General features: G+C 33.3%; 4 protein-coding genes across 6 annotated transcripts; all 4 read right to left on the bottom strand.

Moving 5' to 3' along the window:
• Nucleotides 1-526: 526 nt before the first annotated feature.
• Nucleotides 527-2,027, bottom strand: LOC18045616 (light-harvesting complex-like protein 3 isotype 1, chloroplastic). The gene is made up of 3 exons (XM_006436975.2): nt 1,549-2,027; nt 1,290-1,427; nt 527-1,035 (listed from the first exon to the last, which is right to left on the bottom strand). The coding sequence occupies exons 1-3, from the start codon at nt 1,898-1,900 to the stop codon at nt 776-778; spliced, it is 750 nt and encodes a 249-aa protein (XP_006437038.1). The 5' UTR covers nt 1,901-2,027; the 3' UTR covers nt 527-775.
• A 377-nt stretch (nt 2,028-2,404) lies between these two features.
• On the bottom strand, nt 2,405-6,120 carry LOC18045615 (glutamate dehydrogenase 2). Its single transcript, XM_006436974.2, has 9 exons — nt 5,808-6,120; nt 5,591-5,704; nt 4,349-4,570; nt 4,188-4,262; nt 3,958-4,074; nt 3,620-3,870; nt 3,187-3,262; nt 3,022-3,108; nt 2,405-2,805 (listed from the first exon to the last, which is right to left on the bottom strand). Exons 1-9 carry the CDS (start codon nt 5,913-5,915, stop codon nt 2,620-2,622), a joined length of 1,236 nt encoding a protein of 411 aa, XP_006437037.1. The 5' UTR covers nt 5,916-6,120; the 3' UTR covers nt 2,405-2,619.
• Nucleotides 6,121-8,009: 1,889 nt separating this feature from the next.
• On the bottom strand, nt 8,010-11,616 carry LOC18045614 (mediator of RNA polymerase II transcription subunit 31). Of its 2 annotated transcripts, none has more exons than XM_006436973.2 (7): nt 11,431-11,616; nt 11,239-11,336; nt 10,754-10,850; nt 10,491-10,569; nt 9,465-9,730; nt 9,255-9,302; nt 8,010-8,374 (listed from the first exon to the last, which is right to left on the bottom strand). In XM_006436973.2, the coding sequence occupies exons 1-6, from the start codon at nt 11,475-11,477 to the stop codon at nt 9,290-9,292; spliced, it is 600 nt and encodes a 199-aa protein (XP_006437036.1). In that variant the 5' UTR covers nt 11,478-11,616; the 3' UTR covers nt 8,010-8,374; nt 9,255-9,289. The 2 variants fall into 2 exon arrangements, with proteins under 2 accessions (XP_006437036.1, XP_024040993.1); XM_024185225.1 differs by lacking the exon at nt 8,010-8,374 and adding an exon at nt 8,404-9,011.
• Nucleotides 11,617-13,513: 1,897 nt separating this feature from the next.
• LOC18045613 (polyadenylate-binding protein 1) lies at nt 13,514-16,266 on the bottom strand. 2 transcript variants are annotated; one of them, XM_024186601.1, is made up of 6 exons: nt 15,942-16,266; nt 15,733-15,835; nt 15,101-15,171; nt 14,495-14,686; nt 14,296-14,414; nt 13,514-13,885 (listed from the first exon to the last, which is right to left on the bottom strand). In XM_024186601.1, the coding sequence occupies exons 1-6, from the start codon at nt 16,113-16,115 to the stop codon at nt 13,840-13,842; spliced, it is 705 nt and encodes a 234-aa protein (XP_024042369.1). In that variant the 5' UTR covers nt 16,116-16,266; the 3' UTR covers nt 13,514-13,839. The 2 variants fall into 2 exon arrangements, with proteins under 2 accessions (XP_024042369.1, XP_006437034.1); XM_006436971.2 differs by having other exon boundaries at nt 14,290-14,414; nt 15,942-16,265.
• Nucleotides 16,267-21,145: the final 4,879 nt, after the last annotated feature.

Genomic DNA, 21,145 nt, shown 5'->3' with positions numbered 1-21,145 from the left:
CTGAGTTATAATAATGTGATATTTTATAAGGAAAGAATAATGATAAGTATTTTAAATTTTTTATCTTAAATTTTATTCTAAATGATATGTTATTTATTGATTGGTCGATAATTTTTTACAAGATTTAAGTGAATTAATTGTATTATTTTTATCAAATAATTAATTAATACTACGTGATTTGAGATAATTTTTTAGGATAAAACTTTGGGATATGTAGCTCTACTCATCTATAAAATTAGAGAAAAAAAAATTGTTCCTTTCAATTGAAGAATAATCAATGGGTAATTGTCTTATGTTTCAATTCGTCTTATAACATAAGAATAGATTTCATCAACTTATTTTAAATTCATTTGTCTGATTTCAAAATCCATCGGGGTATAAGCACAATTTAAAAAAAAAAAATTTTATTTGTTATTTAGCTGATGGCCAAAAGAAAAGAAGGGAGTGAGAGAGCAATTTCGTGTGTGTTAAATATTGAATCATTTTTCATATGATTCTTGAGTCATAATTTAAATAGGTATAAGAATAAGATGTTGATGTGACTACAAAGTTGTCATAATTAATGGCGGGAAAACTTCCCATTAGATTTCTAATTGCATTTATTATCTAAACTTGCTTTTTGGTTAGTGAGTAGGGTTGACAAAAATGATCGGATCGGCTCAAATTGGGTTGTCCCGGCCTACATGAATTTGTTCTGTATTGGTCCCACTCCGTTGGAAAATGCAAATCCTGAGCTTTGCACAATTGTGACTTAACAAGCAATTGAACAATACAACTAAATTTTCTTTCCAGGGCCGCTTGGCTTTTGGTCTTGCCAAGAGGCTTCCCATTGCTTGTCATACAAAGCTGCTTCGTCAGCAAGATTTTTCAGGTTCTGGAAACCTTCCTTTTTCCTGAAGAGTATGATACCATTACCGGCAACCGTGACAAACACTCCGGCCTTGCAAATGAAATTCCCAGTTTGGCCAACCACATCTAGCCCTGTCAACGCATCTACAATGTATCCAATGAAGAATCCCACCATCGCAGCTCGACCTAAAATATATTACGAGTGATTTCTCTAACATGATACCAAAACAGATTCGATCCTATCAGCGAATTTCATCTTACAGCCTCAATGACCAAAAGACGTTATAGGGTTTTTATGACTGATAGCGTATAAATTAGATTAGTTTAGCTAAGGTTATTCATATTGCTTGTCTAGTCAGTTTAGTTAGTATTACTTATAATTGTCAAATTTCGTTAGACTAAAATAAACCATTTTACTGATTATATTGTTTAGTACTGACCATTGAGCAGCTCGGCCTGAGGGAGATAAGAATGCAAGAGCCATGCCCACCAAGGTATAATGGAGCTCCTAAACACCACAGGTTCTTCATTTGTAGCTGAATCTGGATACATTTCAAGGAACTTTCTCCTTCTTGCTTCTACAAACAAATTTATAACAAACAAATTATCCATTCTTAATTTGATACATATAATTGAAAGACTATGATACTGTAAAAATAATTTTAGATAGTAACATCTTAGATGAAAAGGCTGTCTCACCTGCAACAATCACAGCATCCCAATCCATCTTGCCGTCTTTAACAAACATGTTCAAGTCCCATGTTCCATTTTTCCAGCGAGCATCGTTGAACTTCGGATGAGAAGATTGTGTGTCCAAATCATCATTTTCAGCAACATTTGGCTTACTTGTACGTGAAGAAGACTTGGAAGATTTGTCTTGTTGTTCAACTATATCCAAACTTTTTTGGCCATCAACATTTAGAGCGACAACATTTGACACCTGTTTTGTCCCCAATGAGCGACCGGTTCTGGTTTGAGACGGTTGTTTTTTAGTGACATGGTTTGAGCTGCAGGCTCTTTGCGAGGAAGCCGAAATGGCAAAGGAAGCCATTGTTGTTTCGAGAGAGTTCTTTTCTTTTGCTTTCTAGTTTACTCTCGTTAATTATGAAAGAAGAATGAGGAGCATAGGCATGAGGAGAGCCCATACTCAATAAATAAATAAGATTATCTTCCCGCCTCTGTTTTGTCAGAAAAGTTATGGGGAGCTTTCTTTTAAGTTTTAACCATATCTGCTTTCTTGAATTCTTTTTGCAAGAATTACCATGGTAAAATATGTTCATTTCATTTCATTGGTCCCATATCATCTTGCATGAAAGCAAAAGAACTGAAAAAAGAAAAAAAAAATTCAAGGCATTACTTGATTACAATAAGTGCCAATTCTTTGGAAACAGATAAACAAGTTGATGTTGCTTCAAAAATGGTTCATATCAGATAACAATATAAACTCATATTTCAGGATAATGCAAACACATTGAATTGCAAGTGGTTAGGACTCAGCATTGGCATCACGTTATAAAAAGACTCCTTTCCAAACTGAACCCAACCAGAAAAGAAATAGTAAACGGCTGAAACATATTGTTTGTAAAAGCTCAGATTTCATATAAATTATAATCCTCCCAATGAATACATTGAATTTGTATGAAGTTCAAAATTGCAGGAAAGGGAAACAAATAAAATTTTGGTGGGAGGTAAGAATGGCTTGTAAGCTGCCTTCTTGTGGTTTGGCAAACTAGATATGAAAAGATTGATGGAGGAAGGGTACAAGGCTGTTTATGCCTCCCAGCCTCTCAAAGTGGTAGCACGAGCAACTCGGTTCACCCCAAGTGTGAAGGCACCCATCCGCAGATTGCAATTGTGTGTCTGACACATGCCCTTGATGTTATGAAAAGCTCTAATCATGTACCTCCGAAGCTCATTGTTCACCTTATCCTCTTCCCACATAAAACCTTGAATATTCTGCAAGAATGAATAAAATTGTGATGTATTAGCCTTCTCCATAAAAGAATATCAAGATAAACTATATGACCAGCATTTAAGGTGGGACCAAATCATTGGCATCTTTTATGGCAAAGGACAAGTTCAAAAAGACAGAGCGATGCTTGGCAATCAGAGACGAAGATAGTATTCAACTGCTATGGAATCAAAAAAAATTACTGTCATTAATTTTTTTACCTGAACCCACTCGAAATAGCTAACAGTCACACCTCCAGAATTTGCATATATGTCAGGGAGGATTGTGACTCCTCTCTTAGAGAGTATCTGTAATATCAAAATCTCGTTAATTAGGGATATAACCTTCTTCATACAAAACAGGAAGAAATCAATTCACACCCTTACCTCATCTGCTTCTGGATCAGTAGGATGGTTAGCTGCTTCTATTATGAATTTGGCCTTCACATCTGCAGCATTTTCCCTTCAAAGGACAAATGAAGAAACTTAGGAAATTCTGTTGGAAAAAATTATATAAAAAGAGCCAATGCTACTTTCTTTCTCTAATTAATTTTTATTTTTCCCAACAACAAATCATGCAAACTCAAATCATGTGTAACCAGCATTATCGCTAAACTAACTAAACAGTGAAGTAGAAATAAACTTCAACCATGCAACTTTTCTTGATAGGAGCATATAAGGTGAGGTACTTAAAAAATCCAGATTCAACTCTTTGCCAAAGTTAAGTTCCACTTTCTACAAAGATTTGTGGATAGGGAAACTTTATCAACCTAGAGACAACATATATGTTCGTAACAAGTTTCTAAGTGAAGGGCCATACCTCTTAAGAACTCCACCTAAAGCACAGGGGATGAGAACATCACACTCATGCGCCAGAAGCTCGCTAGGCTCCATGGAGTCTCCTCCATCAAAATCTTTCAAACTTCCAGTTTTGTCTTTATGGGCTAACAATTTGTGGATATCAATTCCATCTGCGTTCTTAACTGCTCCAGTTATGTCACTTACTGCAATAACTTTACCACCTCTCTCATGAATAAGCCTTGCAGCCCATGATCCCACATTTCCAAAGCCCTAGAAAGTTCATCAATAAGATTTAAAACAATGAAACTAACGAATCCTGGACAACAGACTGACAAAAGACATGAATATTAACTCTACCTGGATTACAAATGTCAAATCCCTAATTGCCTGTCCATGTTCAGCAAGTAGAGCTTCTGTAGCATAAACGACACCACGCCCAGTTGCAGCCTCTCTACCTAGTGATCCGCCAAGATCCTAAACTCCAAAACAGAAACATGAGATAACGCAGGAGACAGATTTCATTTTAGTCAAATTGTAGATATTTATATCAAATCAACAACATCAGAGATTCTGAAGTGTGTACTTACAATGGGCTTTCCTGTGACGACAGCAGGAGAGTGACCATGAAATTTTGAGTACTCATCCAAAATCCATGCCATAGTCTGTACATGAATAAAAGAATAGCTATGTTAATTACATGAGGAAATGATAAAAACATAAAGAAATGAATCATTGAAGATTATAAGACCTGGGCATTTGTTCCCATGTCCGGGGCTGGTATGTCAGTATGGATTCCAATGAGGTCATGTATCTTCTGAGTGAAAACGCGAGTTAGACGTTCCAGCTCACTGTTGCTTAATTCTTTTGGGCTGCATCCAATTCCACCCTTTGCTCCACCATATGGTATATCTGCCACAGCAGTCTTCCAGGTCATTAGTTGAGCCAGAGCATTTACTTCATCAGGATCAACCTTTCAAAACAAAATAACATTGCAATGTCAAATGTAGAGCAACCAGTCATATACAATTTTGTTTCCAGACACATAAAAGATTGCAAAAAAAAAAATGTTTCAAATAAAATGCTATAGCTTTGTTTGTAATGACAAAAATATTTAAAATGCAAAAGTTGAAGCAGATTCACAAAACATCAGATGGTTAAATTCCTGAAGGATGGTGAAATTAACTGCTATAATGATAGAACTCAAGGGGCATTTGGAAGAAAATTTGGGAGGTAAAATTCTTTCTCAGACAATTTTAACAAAAATTTTAATACATGCTTATGATTCAACTTTATGATCACAGAACAAACCTTCTTTCAGGGACGCTAAATTGTCCAACTTTAGTAAGAATATGCAGAGTTTGAAAGAGAAGCACTACTATTCATAGCTGAATACAGAGGAGCACTAGATTTATCACTAAAGGTACCCTCTAATTATAAACCAGTCCTGCCTCAAAGTTCATTGCCTATGTAACACACTGCTATATATGTTACGTTATCGAAATCAAATCCAGATTTAACACTGGCCGGACTCTTCTCATAACAATCCTTCACATAAAATTATGACAACATAGAATGTGTAAAGCTGTTCCATTTAATTAACTGATATAATTTATAGATTCAAAATTAAGCACATTTAACATTGTGCATTAACCAGCTATTCACCAATGGGATGTTTCCTATTAGAGATACTGAAACAACCTGAAATTGTTTTGAAACTACAAAAACCAATCTTTGAAAGCCATTATTAACGAAACAGTATTGTTCAAGTACACATCCAAACAAGCCCATCACTGCATGAATTATGATTTAATTAAAAAAAGAAATCCCGACTAAAATCTAAAGTTTAAAAAGAGAGAGAGAGAGAGCAAAAGTAAAAAACCAAACAAATTAGTAAAATATCATTATGTAAACAGAAACAAACAAAATAGAAACAGACACAAAAGCCACCAACCAAAAAAGCAAAGCAAAGCAAAGCAAGAAAGCCACGCACCTCAGGATGATATCTGATGCCTCCCTTCATGGGCCCACGTGCGTTATCATGCTGTACTCTAAATCCAACGTACGAAACCAGACTTCCATCATCTTTGGGGATAGTGCACTCCACCTGATCATTAACAAAACAACACACGAACATGAACCATGATCACAACCACAACAAGGACCAAAACAAAAATTGACCCATTAGCTGAAAAAGGACCGGTACGCACTTTGATCTCTCTAAAAGGGATCAGAAGACTCCTCTCAAGCTTAGAGTCAAGCCCAAGAATGCGTGCAGCGTTGCGAAAGTTACGGCTCGTTGCTGCAAGAGCGTTCATGACGATGATTCTGAAACTTTCGAAACAAGTTAAAAGAGAGCTAAAACCACTGATGGGGCTTTTGAACAAGAATATATGAATGGATGAATGAATGAATTAGCTTTTGTGAATGCGAATGTGAATGAATGAAAGCTGATGTCCGGAGAATTGGGGGTATTATATAGGGGAGCTGCCATGTGATTTTCCTTCTGTGAGACGGGAGGAATGCACCGGTTTTGGAAATTAATTATTAGGTAGGATTTTTTGAATTTGTCTTCCCTAGTCTGGGTACACTTTTCGAGTTTTACAATTACATTTTTATCCTTCAGTCATTCAATGCATTAATTATCTTACCCTCCGTCATTAATTAGTCTTCATGATTTTCATGATATTTTATTTTAATTTTCAAAAAAAAAATTTAAGCAGCCCAGCTCAAATATTCAAAGAATTTAAATAAAATATCCTCTTTATTAAGCGAAAGATTTGGAATTTAAAAATTAAATATTTTATATAAAAATTAATATATAGATTTTTTTAATTACATCATAATCTACTCATATATATGATTAAAAATCTATCAAAATCTCATGGATGAACTATCTGATAAAAATTTGTGGATAATAAGCCAAATTACCGTTTAGTCCTCTAAGCTTGATTCAAATCTCAATTTAAGTATTTAATCTTTTCCAATTCAAATTTGATGGTAATTACTAATTTCTATTACGGAAGGGTATTTTGGTAAAAATATCGTAGGGGGTAAGGGCAGAATAACAGTCGCCAGTGCACGTGCATCAATTTTGGCTGGGTGGTAACCAAGAGCAGCAATCATGGAGACTTTGCTGGATTAAAATTTATCGTCCACGATATTGGTACAATCCGGACCGTCCCTTCCTATTAAGATTAGTCCAGAAAGCCATCTAAGCCGTTGACTTGTCATAGTCTGACTCACATATGACACACCGTTGATCCAAATCCATAACATTTTGGTTGCTGACAACTCATCAGTTGTTTCGCTTTTTAAAAGCATTTAACCGGTGACGTCAAACTTGTCTGGCGTTGGCAATGACGTGGCGCTCGGACCCAAATTCACACATGCGACTCGCCGCGTCCAACTGTCCAGCTCGTAATTGGAAATTTGTTTTAATTTATTATTGTTAAATTTTTCTATAGTATCTCATAATTTGATAATTTAATTCAAGAGTTATTTAATTGGTAACTTATTTATTTATTAAAATACAGATAAATTTCCATGATTTCAATTATCGTCATGTTCTTATCTTAAAATTCTATTAGAGTTTCTTCCAAAAACATCCCACTACTTTTATAAAAATATCAAAAAATGTCTTGTATATATTTTTTATAATAAATCATATTCGAGGGAGCTTAATATTTATCCTTAAGACTTCTTTCCATACAGCTTTTTAAATAGAGTTTATTTAAATTAAATTTTTACTAATAAAACTTTTGCAAGTAGAGTTTTACCAAATATATTAAAATTGTTTAGTTATTAATGAGAATTTTTATTAAAAATAATAAAATTACTTCAATGGATAAATTTTTTAAAGTTATGTTATGAAAATTATGAATATTTTAGATAATTTAACTCTTTAAAAAAAATTCTAAAACCTTTACTTTCAAAAGTTTAAAATTTAAATTTTTACTAATAGAAACCAAACAATACTAAAAATTTTGAAAAGAACTTATAGAATTAAATAAATATTTTTAACAAATAGATCAGCCATATTAAACATGCACTCAAAACAATTCTATGAAGATAGAAACATATGAAGTTAAATGATGTAATGTTAACACGATACATAACTAATTTAGTCAGCATATAAACTGATGTGAAAAGATTAGAAAAATATATGGTATTTTGATTCAAATAGTTTTAGCTAGAGATTAGGTAGGGCAGCACCGCAGCAGTCCATTGCCGCGTCACAGCCATTACATTAAGTCCTCCTAATCTTATCCTTCAAGATTATTTAATTCGGACAGCTGAGAAGAGATAACGGCGTTACCAAGATTTGAAAGCAGCGACGTCAAAGCATAAGATTCTGAAATACGAACATTCCCTTCTCCCCCAGATACCGCTATCCCCAGAAACTCACCATATAATTTCAATAGTCTAAATCAATTCGATTTTGAACTTTGACAGTGGGAATAGTCAAGTTTACAATAAATCAATACAAGAGGGTGAGAGAGCACATCACATTCAATGTATGTACTTCTTGATAACCATAAAACAAAATAAAAACTACTGATGCCCAACATTGGAAGCGCTGACCAGAAATTAACGATTCGCTGACCTTGAGAGAAATTAAGAATTTGGGGGTGTTAAAATGTGATGATTACGAGCCTCCCACCGACCAAAATGAAATCAGCCCCTTGATAAATAGATGATAGGCCTGAAGAATGATCTCCACTCATATGCTCTGATTCAATAACCCTTATAATCCTTGTATCATCAATATGCATTTCTGTTATCAATGAAAACACAAGGAAATAAGTAGTTACTATAGCTACACAAACTCACAAATTTCCAACTTATATCTAGGAACCAGATTTAAACAGAACCAACTGGAGGTAAAGATTTTATGTGAGTTAAACAATATTTTGTCTCTTAGGAATAATGAATACGTTGTGGTCAAACTCTCTTGTGATTTGAAAACCACATAGTGGCCAGCTTAGAACTTTTTTGCAACCCAACTTGAACCAGGATTACTCTACTGGAAAAGGGATTTACACCAGAACCAGAATCTTTTTCCTTTTCACCCGTGAGTGTGTCCAATACCAAAACAATAACACACCCAAGAAGATTCCATGTTATGAACAAAAATCAGGATGAGGAAACCAAGGGTTATTTTATTGATTAAGCCACACAAACACACAGTGAATTTCTTTACATCATGAGTGGGGACATACAGCAAAATACTAGTTTCTGAATCCTCACATAATGCCTCAATGAACTAGTTAAAAGGCATCAATGTGCTTAAGACTAGGTTACAACCACATTATCTAAATAACCTCCCCAACCTGATAGCATTTTCAGGTGCCATCTTTAGAAAACACAAAGCATTTGAGAATCCCATTCATCGTCAGATAGTGATCACAGCACTACATTGCATTTATTGAAACATCAAATAAATTGGTCGTACAAGAAATATTTTATCAGCAATGAAGAAAAACAATGCAAGATTAAATAGAGATATCAATTTCACAAAGTATCCAAAAAGAAATGATCACATATTCGGTGTAGAAGCTGCAAGAACAATTTCAAAATCTATACATATAGAATAAATGACTATTCGGCTATTCCCCCTTCAAATAACATAAACTGATTGGAATAAAAAAGATTACCTCATAAGTTTAAGGCACAGGAATGTTATGCAAATTCAACCATCTTTCCTGTAAAAATTAACAACTAAAATGTATCAAAATGTGCATCAAAATGTCAATCTTTCTAAGCAATAATAACAGTTCAATTGACTTAAATAAAAAAGGTGGGTATTTTTTATTACTCGACAAAGAAGAAAGTGGTTTTATTCTAGAAGACTGTACTGTACATACTTCCTTTTTCTTCGATCAATGCTGCTACTCCTCATATCATTTTTCATCAGAGCTGATCCTGGGGGAATTCCATACTGCATAGGAGAAAGGGCTGGCCCTGGAGCAGCTGTCACAGGAGTCAGCACAGGTGGTGCAGGTGGCAGAGGTGGAGCAGCAGCAGGTGGTGGAGCCTCAGAAGGTTCAGGAAGAGGCCTTGGTAAAATGTGCTTTAGTCGATTGTTTCTATAGTTCTTCCAGAAAAAGAATTGCTGCCTATGTGCCAACTCCTGAAAATTTACAGGATACAAAAAGAGAATATGAACACTTTAAAAATAAACATTAAATCAGGTTTTGTCTTAATATTAGATTATCGGATCTGAATTTCTCCAAAAGAAAATAAAGTGACTTCATTTTTATCTCAGCCAGCCAATCACTTTTTTGATAGTGATATTATAAGGACAGCAGAGAATACCACCAAAAAATATTGTTGCACTGGGATATTATTGAAGGCGCCACTAGCACACCTTAAGAAGCATTTTATAATTAACTTCCCAGAAAAAAAAGTCCATGAAAGATATATATGATGGTTAAGATCAATCTCTTTCCATGAGATCACTCTCCAAAAGGTCAACACAGATGGATCATAATCCACAAAATGTTATAATATCATCATATACAGTAATAGCAGGATGAAGCAGAAAACCCTAAGGTAAATGCTACACCTGTATATACACACACAGAACACCTGACACAAATATCATCTAGCAAAGGAAAGAGAATATACGTCGGCTGTGATAGTTAAAATCTATAAACAAAATCCTTTGTCAAATAGTATATCCGTTGTATGTGCTCATGGTCCTAAATGCCAATGCAATGAAAATTCTAAGAATATTTTTCCCAAAAAAAAAAAAAATTGTCAAGGAAAAAATCTAAACACCAACTGAAGACATATTTGATTTCTATGAGGATCATGACTGCTTACAAAAGGTAATTTAACCAACAAACAAAATGACTTTAGAAGCACACCCAAAAACAACAGAGTCTAACCTTGTTGGCAGGATGTGCCATAGCATTGCGGAAGTTTGCATTTTGTAGAAGTTCAAGAAAATAGAGGCAATGTGGATACCTGAAATCATCCTAGAAGATAAGCACAAGAATAGAAATGTACCGCAGGTTCCAAAAGAAAAATGAAGAATTTTTCTAATCAAATATGAAGATAATAAGTCTCCTTCTGTCTATAAACTAAGTCAGGTCTAGAAACACAAGCCTAAAAGTACTTTATACATCATGCTTTCAAGAAATTAGCTCACATTATAAATTTAATGTACTCCGGCCGTTGCCAGTACTGAAGATATTTCAAGTAACCAATGAAAGCCTCGTCTTCAAAATAGCGATTCTGAGCCAAATCTGCAATAGAAATTTGAGGTCCAAAATAAGCTTGTAACTGAATCAAAACCTGAAATCTATAGAAAGAGTAAAAATAGCTAACCAATAACATTAGCGATAATTTCCTAAAGCTACCAGACATGTATGAGCAAGGGTACACGAACAAGTTCGTGATCAATGCATGCACAGAGTACGGTTTATGGCCAGAAAGACAAGTAAAACAAGAGGTTAAGACACAAAATGTTAAATAATCGAACCCTTCATCAACCACTCCGGCCATGATTACCAACATATATTCGATGAAAAAAAAAAAATGAAAGCACCCAATGTTACCTAGCCGTTGCAAATAAAGAATGCAGATACACTAAATAAATAAATAATTTTTTTAAAAATAGTGAATTGCACATACAGTGAATGTAAGTGGGATTAGCTAGACATTGAACGAATTCCAGTTCAAGCAAAAAGCGTTGTCTCCCGTCGTCTGGATCTTTATATACCTTCTTTGGCCTGAAAATTCTCTCAAAATAAACTAATTAATAAACTTTTCTGAGACTGAAAGAGATTTAAAAATTAAAAAAAAAAAAAAAGAACGGATACTTACGAGGATGGGGCATCGGATGCTTCTTCGTTATCCTTGGAAGCCGCCATCTTATTTTATCACTTTTTACAAATTGAAAATTAATTTTAAAAAATTATATCAATTGGAAGATTAACAGAAATAGCAGTTTGCAGGAAGCTTTTAATTGTGAAACAAAGAGGAGAAGAGCGTCGACCATCGAGCAATGTGGTAAGCGCCTCCAATTCTAGCATTCAATTGGGCAGCACAATTTGAAGGCCCGGGATCAGGTCCACACACATACGTCGCAACCTTAAGAGTTAGACTATTGGCACACCTCTTAAATTCTCTTAAAACCCCTCGTTTTTTTTTATATAAAAATACCCATTTCCAAATCGACACTATTTTCGTTTTAATTTTTAATTAATTTTTCACTCTTAAAATTCTTTTAAGCTATTTTCATTTCTCGATCTTGGTGGTTTTTGTATGATTAGAACTCCACGTTTGCAGGTGATGTTAATATCGTTAGCATTGGGTCTGGAACAATTTGGTTTGTTCATGTGGCCAAATCAAATTTATCTCGGAAGGTTTCACTACTATCATTAGAGATAACATTACTGTTCGCGGCTCATGGACAATCTTCTTTGAACTGTAGCAGTGAGACTGGGGTTGGGTTTTATTTAAAAGTTCTTGAATTACGATTATTATTTAAAATGAAAATAATCATCATGCAAATAATAAAGAGAGAAGAAAGAAAGAAAGAAAAAGAGGAGTAAATTATTTTTTTCCCCTTAAAGAATACATACTTAATTGAAGAAAGAGAATAAAATAAGCGGGATTAATTCTATTTGTGTTTGTCCTAAAATGTAATTATAACATCATAAAGGTTTTATAAGATTGATGAAAGGGTGGTATCAGTCGAACTCCTCTTAAACAACTGTGCTTATCAAGTTATTAGAGTATACCATGCTAAAGTTCTATACTCTTTTGTCATGCATGTATTTATAGTGTTGTACAATTAGGATCAAATTGTATATGATCACTTATCAGATAACCACTTAACACTAAATCGTAATGCACTTAAGTTTGATCGATAAAATTTTAATTGTGCACACTTGAAGAGTGAAAAGTAAAAGAATTATTATTTTTGGTCATATAACAATGAAAGAATTGCGAAAGCCTTAACTGTGTCCCTTGGTTTTAATTATTTAGGGTTTGTTCCATATCATTTAAAAAGTCTATTTTTATTTTCATTGTCAAAATACAATTAGAGTATGTATTTAGCAACGTTTTTAAGAGAATATATTTATAAAACATAAAATATAAGGTGCTTATATTTATAAAACATAAAATATAAGGTGCACATTTTAGTCATAGAGCGTGTTTGGGAGTAATGTAAAGCAGCTAGACTGTCAAAGCCCAACTGCTAAAGTATTACATCTTGTAACTGAATTTTAACAACTCAACAACTTAAATACCCACAATTATGATTTTTATTTCACAGTAACTGTAGATTAGAAACTATAGAACCTCACTTTTAAATGCAATCACCGATTAGGAAATAACTTAAAACTTTTATTAGCTTTGATGCTTATACTTCTCCATTTTAATCATCATTTTTTTAATGATAACTCCCGCCCCGGCTCGGACCGTCGGTCCACTGATCTGAACCGGCTGGGCTCTAAATTGCGGGATCAGTCGGGCTCACCAGTCTGATGACCGGAGAGACAATTAAAGGCAGATTTTTTACACTCACTAAGAGAATTGAACCTGTTACCTCCATTTTAGTCATCATTATTCACTCAAAAAACAAGCTTTGCCAAATTCTTGTGTATGGTCTCCAATATTACCTCAATCTCAATAGTAAATCACCGTAAATGGGAACTTCAAAAGAGAAACTAGCTCACAAAATCCTCTTTGCACATCAACCTGAAGCAAGCCTGTAAGCCGAAGGGATGCATCTGTAAAGAACAAAAACATTGATGTTGTAGGCTTTCTTTTCCCATGATACATGACATGGCGTCTCAGTAAATTTTCACTCGCAACACTTTTATCTGAATAAGATCCTTGCTAGGGTTAGAATCACCGTAACTAACCTTAAAAATGTATTGAACTAGAAAAACATGAATTCCTTGGCAGGTAAACTCAACAACAGTATGAACCTTAAAATGCCCAATCTAAGATCAAGAGTTCACAAATACATGAAAAATATTTTTGTTACTACAACATCTGCATTTCTGCCTTTCTTCTATCCCTTTCCAAAGCAAGCAAATGCAGGACTTCCAAGTAAAATTAAAATCCATAACTGCTGCAGGCAAAGCCCTCCAGGAAGGAGCCAGTTGGCTTCCACATGCCAATGATGATACAAATGCTTTTTTCTTCCCCAAATTACAGATATAATGACACGACTGTCTAAGAATGAATTTGGACCAAGACTAACATGAGATACCACCATTAGTATGGCCTGTACCTCATGGGTCGTCTGAACCTTGGAATCCTTCTGCACATAAGGAGAATCAAATTAATTCATAAAAAAATTAGCAGTAGAGTGGGGAAAAAATATCAGCTTTACAATGTCTAGAAAGAGAATCAAAAGTAAAGCTTGGAGTTCCTAGGAATCAATGAAAAAATAATAGTATAATATTCTCTTGTGCATACACAATCAAACAATCCATGAAAACAAATCCCATGTAGCATAAATACACCACACTGATGCAATTTTTCATTTCATTCACAAAAACCTACGCCTCATAATGATATTACTCAGTTACACAACACTAATAAAATAATTTCACATGCAAAAGCATCCTAAAGGAAAGCAAAAACCAAAAATAGACTGGCAGACACATCACAGAAAAGGGTTAATGTGTGCCCTTAAAAGTACAAAAGTTTTCTAGTCCTTACCCATACCCATATGGAACAAAAGGAACACCAGGAATGAATGGCCTTCGACCTCGGAAACCAAACGTGTTGGGTCGCCTTCCTCGGAATTGTTTCATACCAGGAATGTTGGTTCGCTTAGCAGAGACCTGCAAATAAACCAGACCCAACATTATAATCACAAGTCGATTCATACTGTAATCAACCACCAATAATCAAATCTACAGACCTTCAATTGTCGACCATGGAGCTCTGTTTCATTTAACAAAAGAGCATTCTGAACAGCATCAATTTCAACAAACTCAACATAAGCAAATCCTTTTGGTTGACCAAACTTGTCTGTCAAAATCGTCACTCTGTTAACCGTTCCACAAGATTGAAAATGCTGCTGCACTTCCTCAGGAGTGCATGCATAGTCTACCTGAATTGCACAAATACAAAAAAACTGTAAGGAAGTAACTCTCTTTGTCTACAGTTTTGATGTTGCCCATATTGAAACAGCACAAGCGTAAAAGAGAGTACAAACTCTAATGTGAATATCTAACATTGATTAGTTATTGGACAATGATTGGTTGACTAAATTATACTATTAGAAACATTTGTAGTATCTATGTGTATAAAATAAAAGACAATGTTGTTAGAGCTACTATTTCATATTTCAATATTAGAATTCATTTATAATCTATAATTCACAGTTCAAGTTAATTATCACTTCTTAATACAACTAAATTTGACAAACTTACCAAACAGAAACCACTAAAACTAAAATAAATCCTCTTCTTACACATAAGTTGTATTGTCCAGAAACAGAAAGAAATAAGGACGGAAACCTCACATTGCCAACATAGATTGATCGGGAGTCCACCTCCTCCTTTTCAGCTTGAGTTGCAGAAGTACTCGAGGAATCTTCAAACATGCCCAAGAGGGAACAAAAAATATATATCAACAATCATATAAGCGATCTAAAGGAACAAAACATTTAACTTCAAAATTTACCCAAAAAAACACTACAAGAAAACCAAAATAAGGTAAGCCAACTACTTGAAATCAAGCTGTCACATACATTTTTCAAAAAAAAAAAAAGTATCAAAACGGTTTAAAGATCAGTCATTTATTATATACATCAATTACGAGGAAGGTCAAAGAAAACAAAACAGGATTCATATTGACGGCAGAGACATAGTGGATAACTCATCAAGGTGGCTAGGTCATAAAAGCAATTCTCAACCAAACGATCAGAACCTATTAATCAGTAACCCATGGTTCTTATATTGCCAATAAAACTGGAACACGAATAAATTCAAACAAAGTAAGTCAGACTTAAGAAAGTGAGTAGCACACTTGCTCTTATTAGGTCTCCAAAATCATCTAAAATTATCACTAAAACAAGTACACGTAACATGAATCCAGATCTTAAATTCAAATTTGTTACACAATTAAACAATTAGATTACAGAAAGAAAGAAACCTTGGACGGCGCCCATCTCCTTCTCGACTTTAGCCTGCATTTCGCGGAGCGCGCCGGCTTCCTCTTCAATCTCCTTCAGCCTCTTCTTCATATCCTCCAAGTCCTTTATTTTTTTAAATTAAAAGAAATTAAAATTATAAACAAAAATCAATCAGAATCCGCCAAAACACAAACACATAAACAGAGACAAAAACGACTAAAGAAAATACCTTGGAGTTAGCGTTCGGGTCTTCTTCATTTTCATTGTCGGCGTCGTGTTCGTGTTCGTGGTCGTGGTCGTGGTCGTGTTCGTGTTCGTGTTCGTCGACGTCGATGTCGGCGTCCATCTCGTCGGGGATTTCACCGCCGTAAACGTCGTGCTCTTGCTCATCGTGTTGCTCCATTTTATAATTTTCTAAATATTTTTCTTGTGTGGCTTCGGGTTTTTTTAAGGTTTTTAAGTTCTACTTTGGTTTGCGGTTTAGGGATTTAGAAGCTCCCTCTTGTTATTAGTGATCTATTCTGTGGATTGGGGACGATGGCTCTTTTGTAGTTGTAACAACCTTATGGGGGTAAACGATATTTTCATTACAAGTCTTTGGTAATTTTACAAATATTTTGGGGTACAATTGATATTTAATTATGAAACGTTATTTTCTTTCTTTTTTACCTTTTTCTCTTGAGATAGGATTTATTGAAGCATGAAGAAAGCTCGAAGTGGTGAAAACCTTTCGTCCACGTGCGTCAATCCACAATATAGGGATGGCAAAAATCCCCACGGGGACGGGTACTATTGGGAATTTTTTCCATTCGGAGAGGGTACGGGGATAATTTTATATCCAATTTTTTATTCGGGGAGGGGACGGGAAAAATTTTTTACCCAATTTTTTATTCGGAGAGGGGACGGGAATGAGGTGGAATTCTCATCCCCTACCCATTTCCCCATTTTAATTTTTAATTTTATTTTTATTTTTAAAATTACTAATAAATAAATAAAAAAATTATAAATATTGTTAAAAATAATAAATATCAAAATATTTATATTATTAAATGCTAATAGGTATCCTACATTAGCTCGAATTACTAGAGATATTTTGGCAATTCCAATTACAACAGTTGCTTCTGAATTAGCTTTTAGCACCGGTAGTAGAGTTGTGAGCCCACACCGTAACAAACTTCATCCAAGCACATTGGAGGCCTTAATGTGCTGTCAAAGTTGGTTACGAGCTTACAATAACAATATGAGTTTATTTTACATTGTGATTATATTATACAGTTATTAATATTTGCACTTATAAGTTACTTTACTTATATTATTTTCATTGTTTTATAATTATTTTAATAATTTATATTTTGAATGTAACTTTGTAATGGATCAATATTAATGTAAGATATATTTTGAACTTTATTTTTATCTGAATTTTTTATTTTAATATGATTAATTTAAAATCGAAAATAAAAATAATGTATTAGACTATTAGTTATTCGGGGACCGGAGACCCTCGGGGATCCCCTATTATTATTCGGGGAGGGGATGAGGATTCTCTCAAGTAATTCTGACGGGGACAGAGAGGGGACGGGGACATATGCAAAATATCGGGGATGAGTATGGGGAGATTGGTCCCCTCCCCTCCCCTCCCCATTGCCATCCCTACCACAATATACGGGCGATGTTTCATATGCGTTTAATGGAAATGTCATTTATGTGACGAGATTATAAACGACGCCTCATATATTAGTGGCTAAAGATTTTTTTAATTGATAATAAAAATTATTATTCTATAATTTTTATTAAAGAATAATAATTACGCTTGAATTAATATTTAATTAAATAAATTTTTTAATATTTATTCTATGATACTAAAGAAAATATATGCAAGAGAATTTTTTGTTATATTGGATTTGAAAATTTATTAATTAATTTTTAATTGGTATCTCTATGATAAAATTGCACATGTAATAATTAAATATGTGAGATTTTGACATAAATTTGGGTCAAACCTACAAAAGGAGGGGCTGTAATTAAGTTAAGGGTAAATTTCATAATTTCTCTTGAATTGATTATTTTTAAAATGTCCCTTTACGTTTTAAGATCTCAAACTACTTTTTTTTTTCCTTACAAAAAATAAGAAAAAATACTGATGGATTGATGATTTTTTTTTGTTTGTTTTCTTAATAAAAATTGACAGTAAATTAATATTTTTTTAAAAATAAAAGAATAATTTAAAAAATAATCAATTCATAAGGGGGTAATTTGAAATTAACCCTTAATTTAATTAGATCAGCCTGCAAAGATTGTGCTTCTATGAAAATTGCACAGGGAGGGAAAATAGATGTGCACATGGAGAAAATAAATTTAATCTAAACCTCTATAATTTAAACTTGTGCATCTAAACAGAGGAGAGCTGAAACAAGTAATCAATAGAAAATATCAAACACTTGTAGCAGTGCTTGTTAGCTGAGAAAATGACCGAGAGAAAATGGAAAGGAAAATCTGAGAGATGAAAGAAAAATTTTATATATTAACTGAGAATTGCGAATATGATCTACATAATGCTGAGAATACAAGGATATTTATAGTAGAGCACCTTATTATAGTAACAAATTGAGCACTGCAGTTTTATTTGCCACGTCATTAACACTCGACTGTGGTGCTTGACATAAGCACAAAACCAGCCATGTATGCAGGATTTCTCCACCGGAATCACCGCCCCACGGCCGCTGGGGCCGCGGCGGGTAGAGAAAAAAACGAGGCTAAGGAAGATGATTGCGAAGACAAACACATGAATTCCGATGTTTGGTATCTTCACTTCAGACATATTTCTTTGTTTTCTCAATCTATTACTAGTTTGGCGATGAAGGGAAAGGGTTTTATTGGCATGCAATTTATAAGAAAATTTTAGCGATTAGCGGAATTTAATCGAGTAGTTTTCAAATAGTTTTATTTGACTAAACATCTAAATTCGAATGTTAAAGAGATTAGAAAATTAACTTAGCTATGCTCTTCTCTATCTTAAAAGAATGATAAAATAATAATTCAAAAATGTATATTGAAAGAGTTTGGAATTTTCTTGTTGCGGCTAACTGTTAACAAAAGTAAACTCCATTGTGTTGCATGAATAACAGAAATTAACGGAATATCATTAAAAATCTAACTGAGAGGGCAGCATATATAAGAACCGTTCGTTTGTTTCCAAGAGCCGCCTAAGGTTGACTAGATTCACTTTAAGTAAAAAGAACCGAAGTTTGAAGTGTTTGGTTCCATCAAATTTTCGGACGGTAATAATTAGAGTATATGAGTTGCATGCTGTTTTCATTCAATCAATATTAATGTTATATCATACTAGTTTATACTAAATGTTTTGACATTTTTGTACATAATCTTACTTCACAGTTATTATTATTATTATTATTATTATTTATCTCAAACAACTGTAGGGTAAAATTATATTAATCACTTCTGACTAACGTTGCAAATTAACTTAATCTAGATATTTTAGAATTGTAGTTTAAAGGCACCATTGCTAGAGAATTCCGCTCTATCTGATTGAGTTATAGTCCCTCATTTTTGTGATACATATTAATTAATATTATCACTTTATCAGACCAAGATGAATATTCCGTGGTCTCTACACCATATTTCTTTGATCTTCTTTACCAGCATTACTTACAAGTTCTATTAATTTCATTTGTATTTCCTCCGATGGGATGTGATGTATATAGTTTTCCATTTTTTGTTATGACGATGCACCATATGATGTCACAATTCCACAATTGAAACATGTAGTGTACCCATTTAGATTTTAATTTCATCAAAGGAAGTTTCAGAAAAAAATGATAATATTTTGATGATTTATACATTTAGTTTTCTCAAAATAATTAAGAGTGTCACCTCGTCAATGTTGTATTCGTTAATATCTAACTGTTTATTTTATCAATTTTCAACTATGTCAATCCATCTATCAACTCCGTGACAAAAACAAGTGAAGATAAACGCCAAATAACCAATAAATTAAGACAATAATTTCATTAAAAAATAAAGGGTAATTTTCAGCTACATTATCTTCATCATAATATTGACAAAATATAATTAGTAAGAATCCCAAGGTGTCCACTGAATTATAAAAAGTTTCGAAAGGGTATCATTATTTAACAACATTTTTGTTGGCTTATGAACTTTATTTATTTATTTTCCATTGATATCTATATACTAAAACTATTTAATGATTAAATAAGGTGAAAGTAACTTTGGTCAAACCCATAAATGGAAGAGATTAAGAAATTCTAATTAGGTAGTGTTTACATTTTGAATTGAAGTGGAAATTTTAAAATTGTGAGGGTGGAGTAAGAGTGAGAGTATGTTGTTTATTTATATTTGAATAAGAATATGAAATCGGAATCAGAATTGAGTTTATGTGATTACCTTGTCTTGGATTGGGAGTAAATAATTTTAAATATTTATAATTTTACCCTTATTTAAAGAATTATAGTTTTTAATTACAAAATTAATAAAAAATATATTTAAAAAATTGGGTTCATGGAGTGAGATTTGTTGGGATTATATGCTCTTTTAAAGCATATTAATTTATTTTTCGATTAATAAAATATTTGAGATATTTTCAATTGCATAAATATATATTGAATAAGGTCCGTTTAATAATATTATATGTATTTATGTGATCATCATATGGATTCACAGAAGATATAAATACAAGTTATCTTATGATTAAATAAATTTAGTTCGCAGTTGATAAATAGAGTTGGATGCTCTATTTATGTTTAGACTGTAGTAAATTCATTGAATGATTTGTTTTAATCATATATGAATTTGCTCAATGTAGTTTGACTACATTGAACTGGATCACATATGAGATTTCATTAACCTTGAAATGACTGTCAGACTTATTAAATCTCATAAGCATTGATTTTACTGTAATCTTAATCTTGAGTTAGTTATGATTTCATGATTGTAATTGTTATTCTATTTGATTTACCAATGGGCACGACACACACTTGCGGTCAAGATTACCCGATATCTTGGTGAGAGCAATTATGAGTATTGGAGTTATAGATTAACAATATAGAATTTGTATAACACTCTTTTGATGAGTTTTCGGCACTTGATCATAGAATTCCATGGCCAGAGTGTGTGAACATATTTAGTATGTTGAAAATGATCATTAGTGAAAACCAATAAGTATCAAGAAATAAGATTTAATTAAATCGATTGGACAGTTGAGATATCAATTTAATTAACGATGTGGTACAAAAGATTATGCAGTAAAGAAATCGATGTGGCTTGGGACAAATTATTATTCGAGTATACAATTAAGGAGGTCAATTCCAATCTTTTAGTGGAGTAGATTTGAAATTAAATAATTGAGATAGTTTTATTACATGCCTAATTATTATATAATATTTCTATAGGAGTCTT

This window comes from Citrus clementina, unplaced genomic scaffold (assembly GCF_000493195.1).
Source record: "Citrus clementina cultivar Clemenules unplaced genomic scaffold, Citrus_clementina_v1.0 scaffold_4, whole genome shotgun sequence".
Classification (NCBI taxonomy): Eukaryota; Viridiplantae; Streptophyta; class Magnoliopsida; order Sapindales; family Rutaceae; genus Citrus; species Citrus x clementina.
Note: the sequence above shows the minus strand (reverse complement) of the source record. Positions and strands in the feature narration are given on the sequence as shown.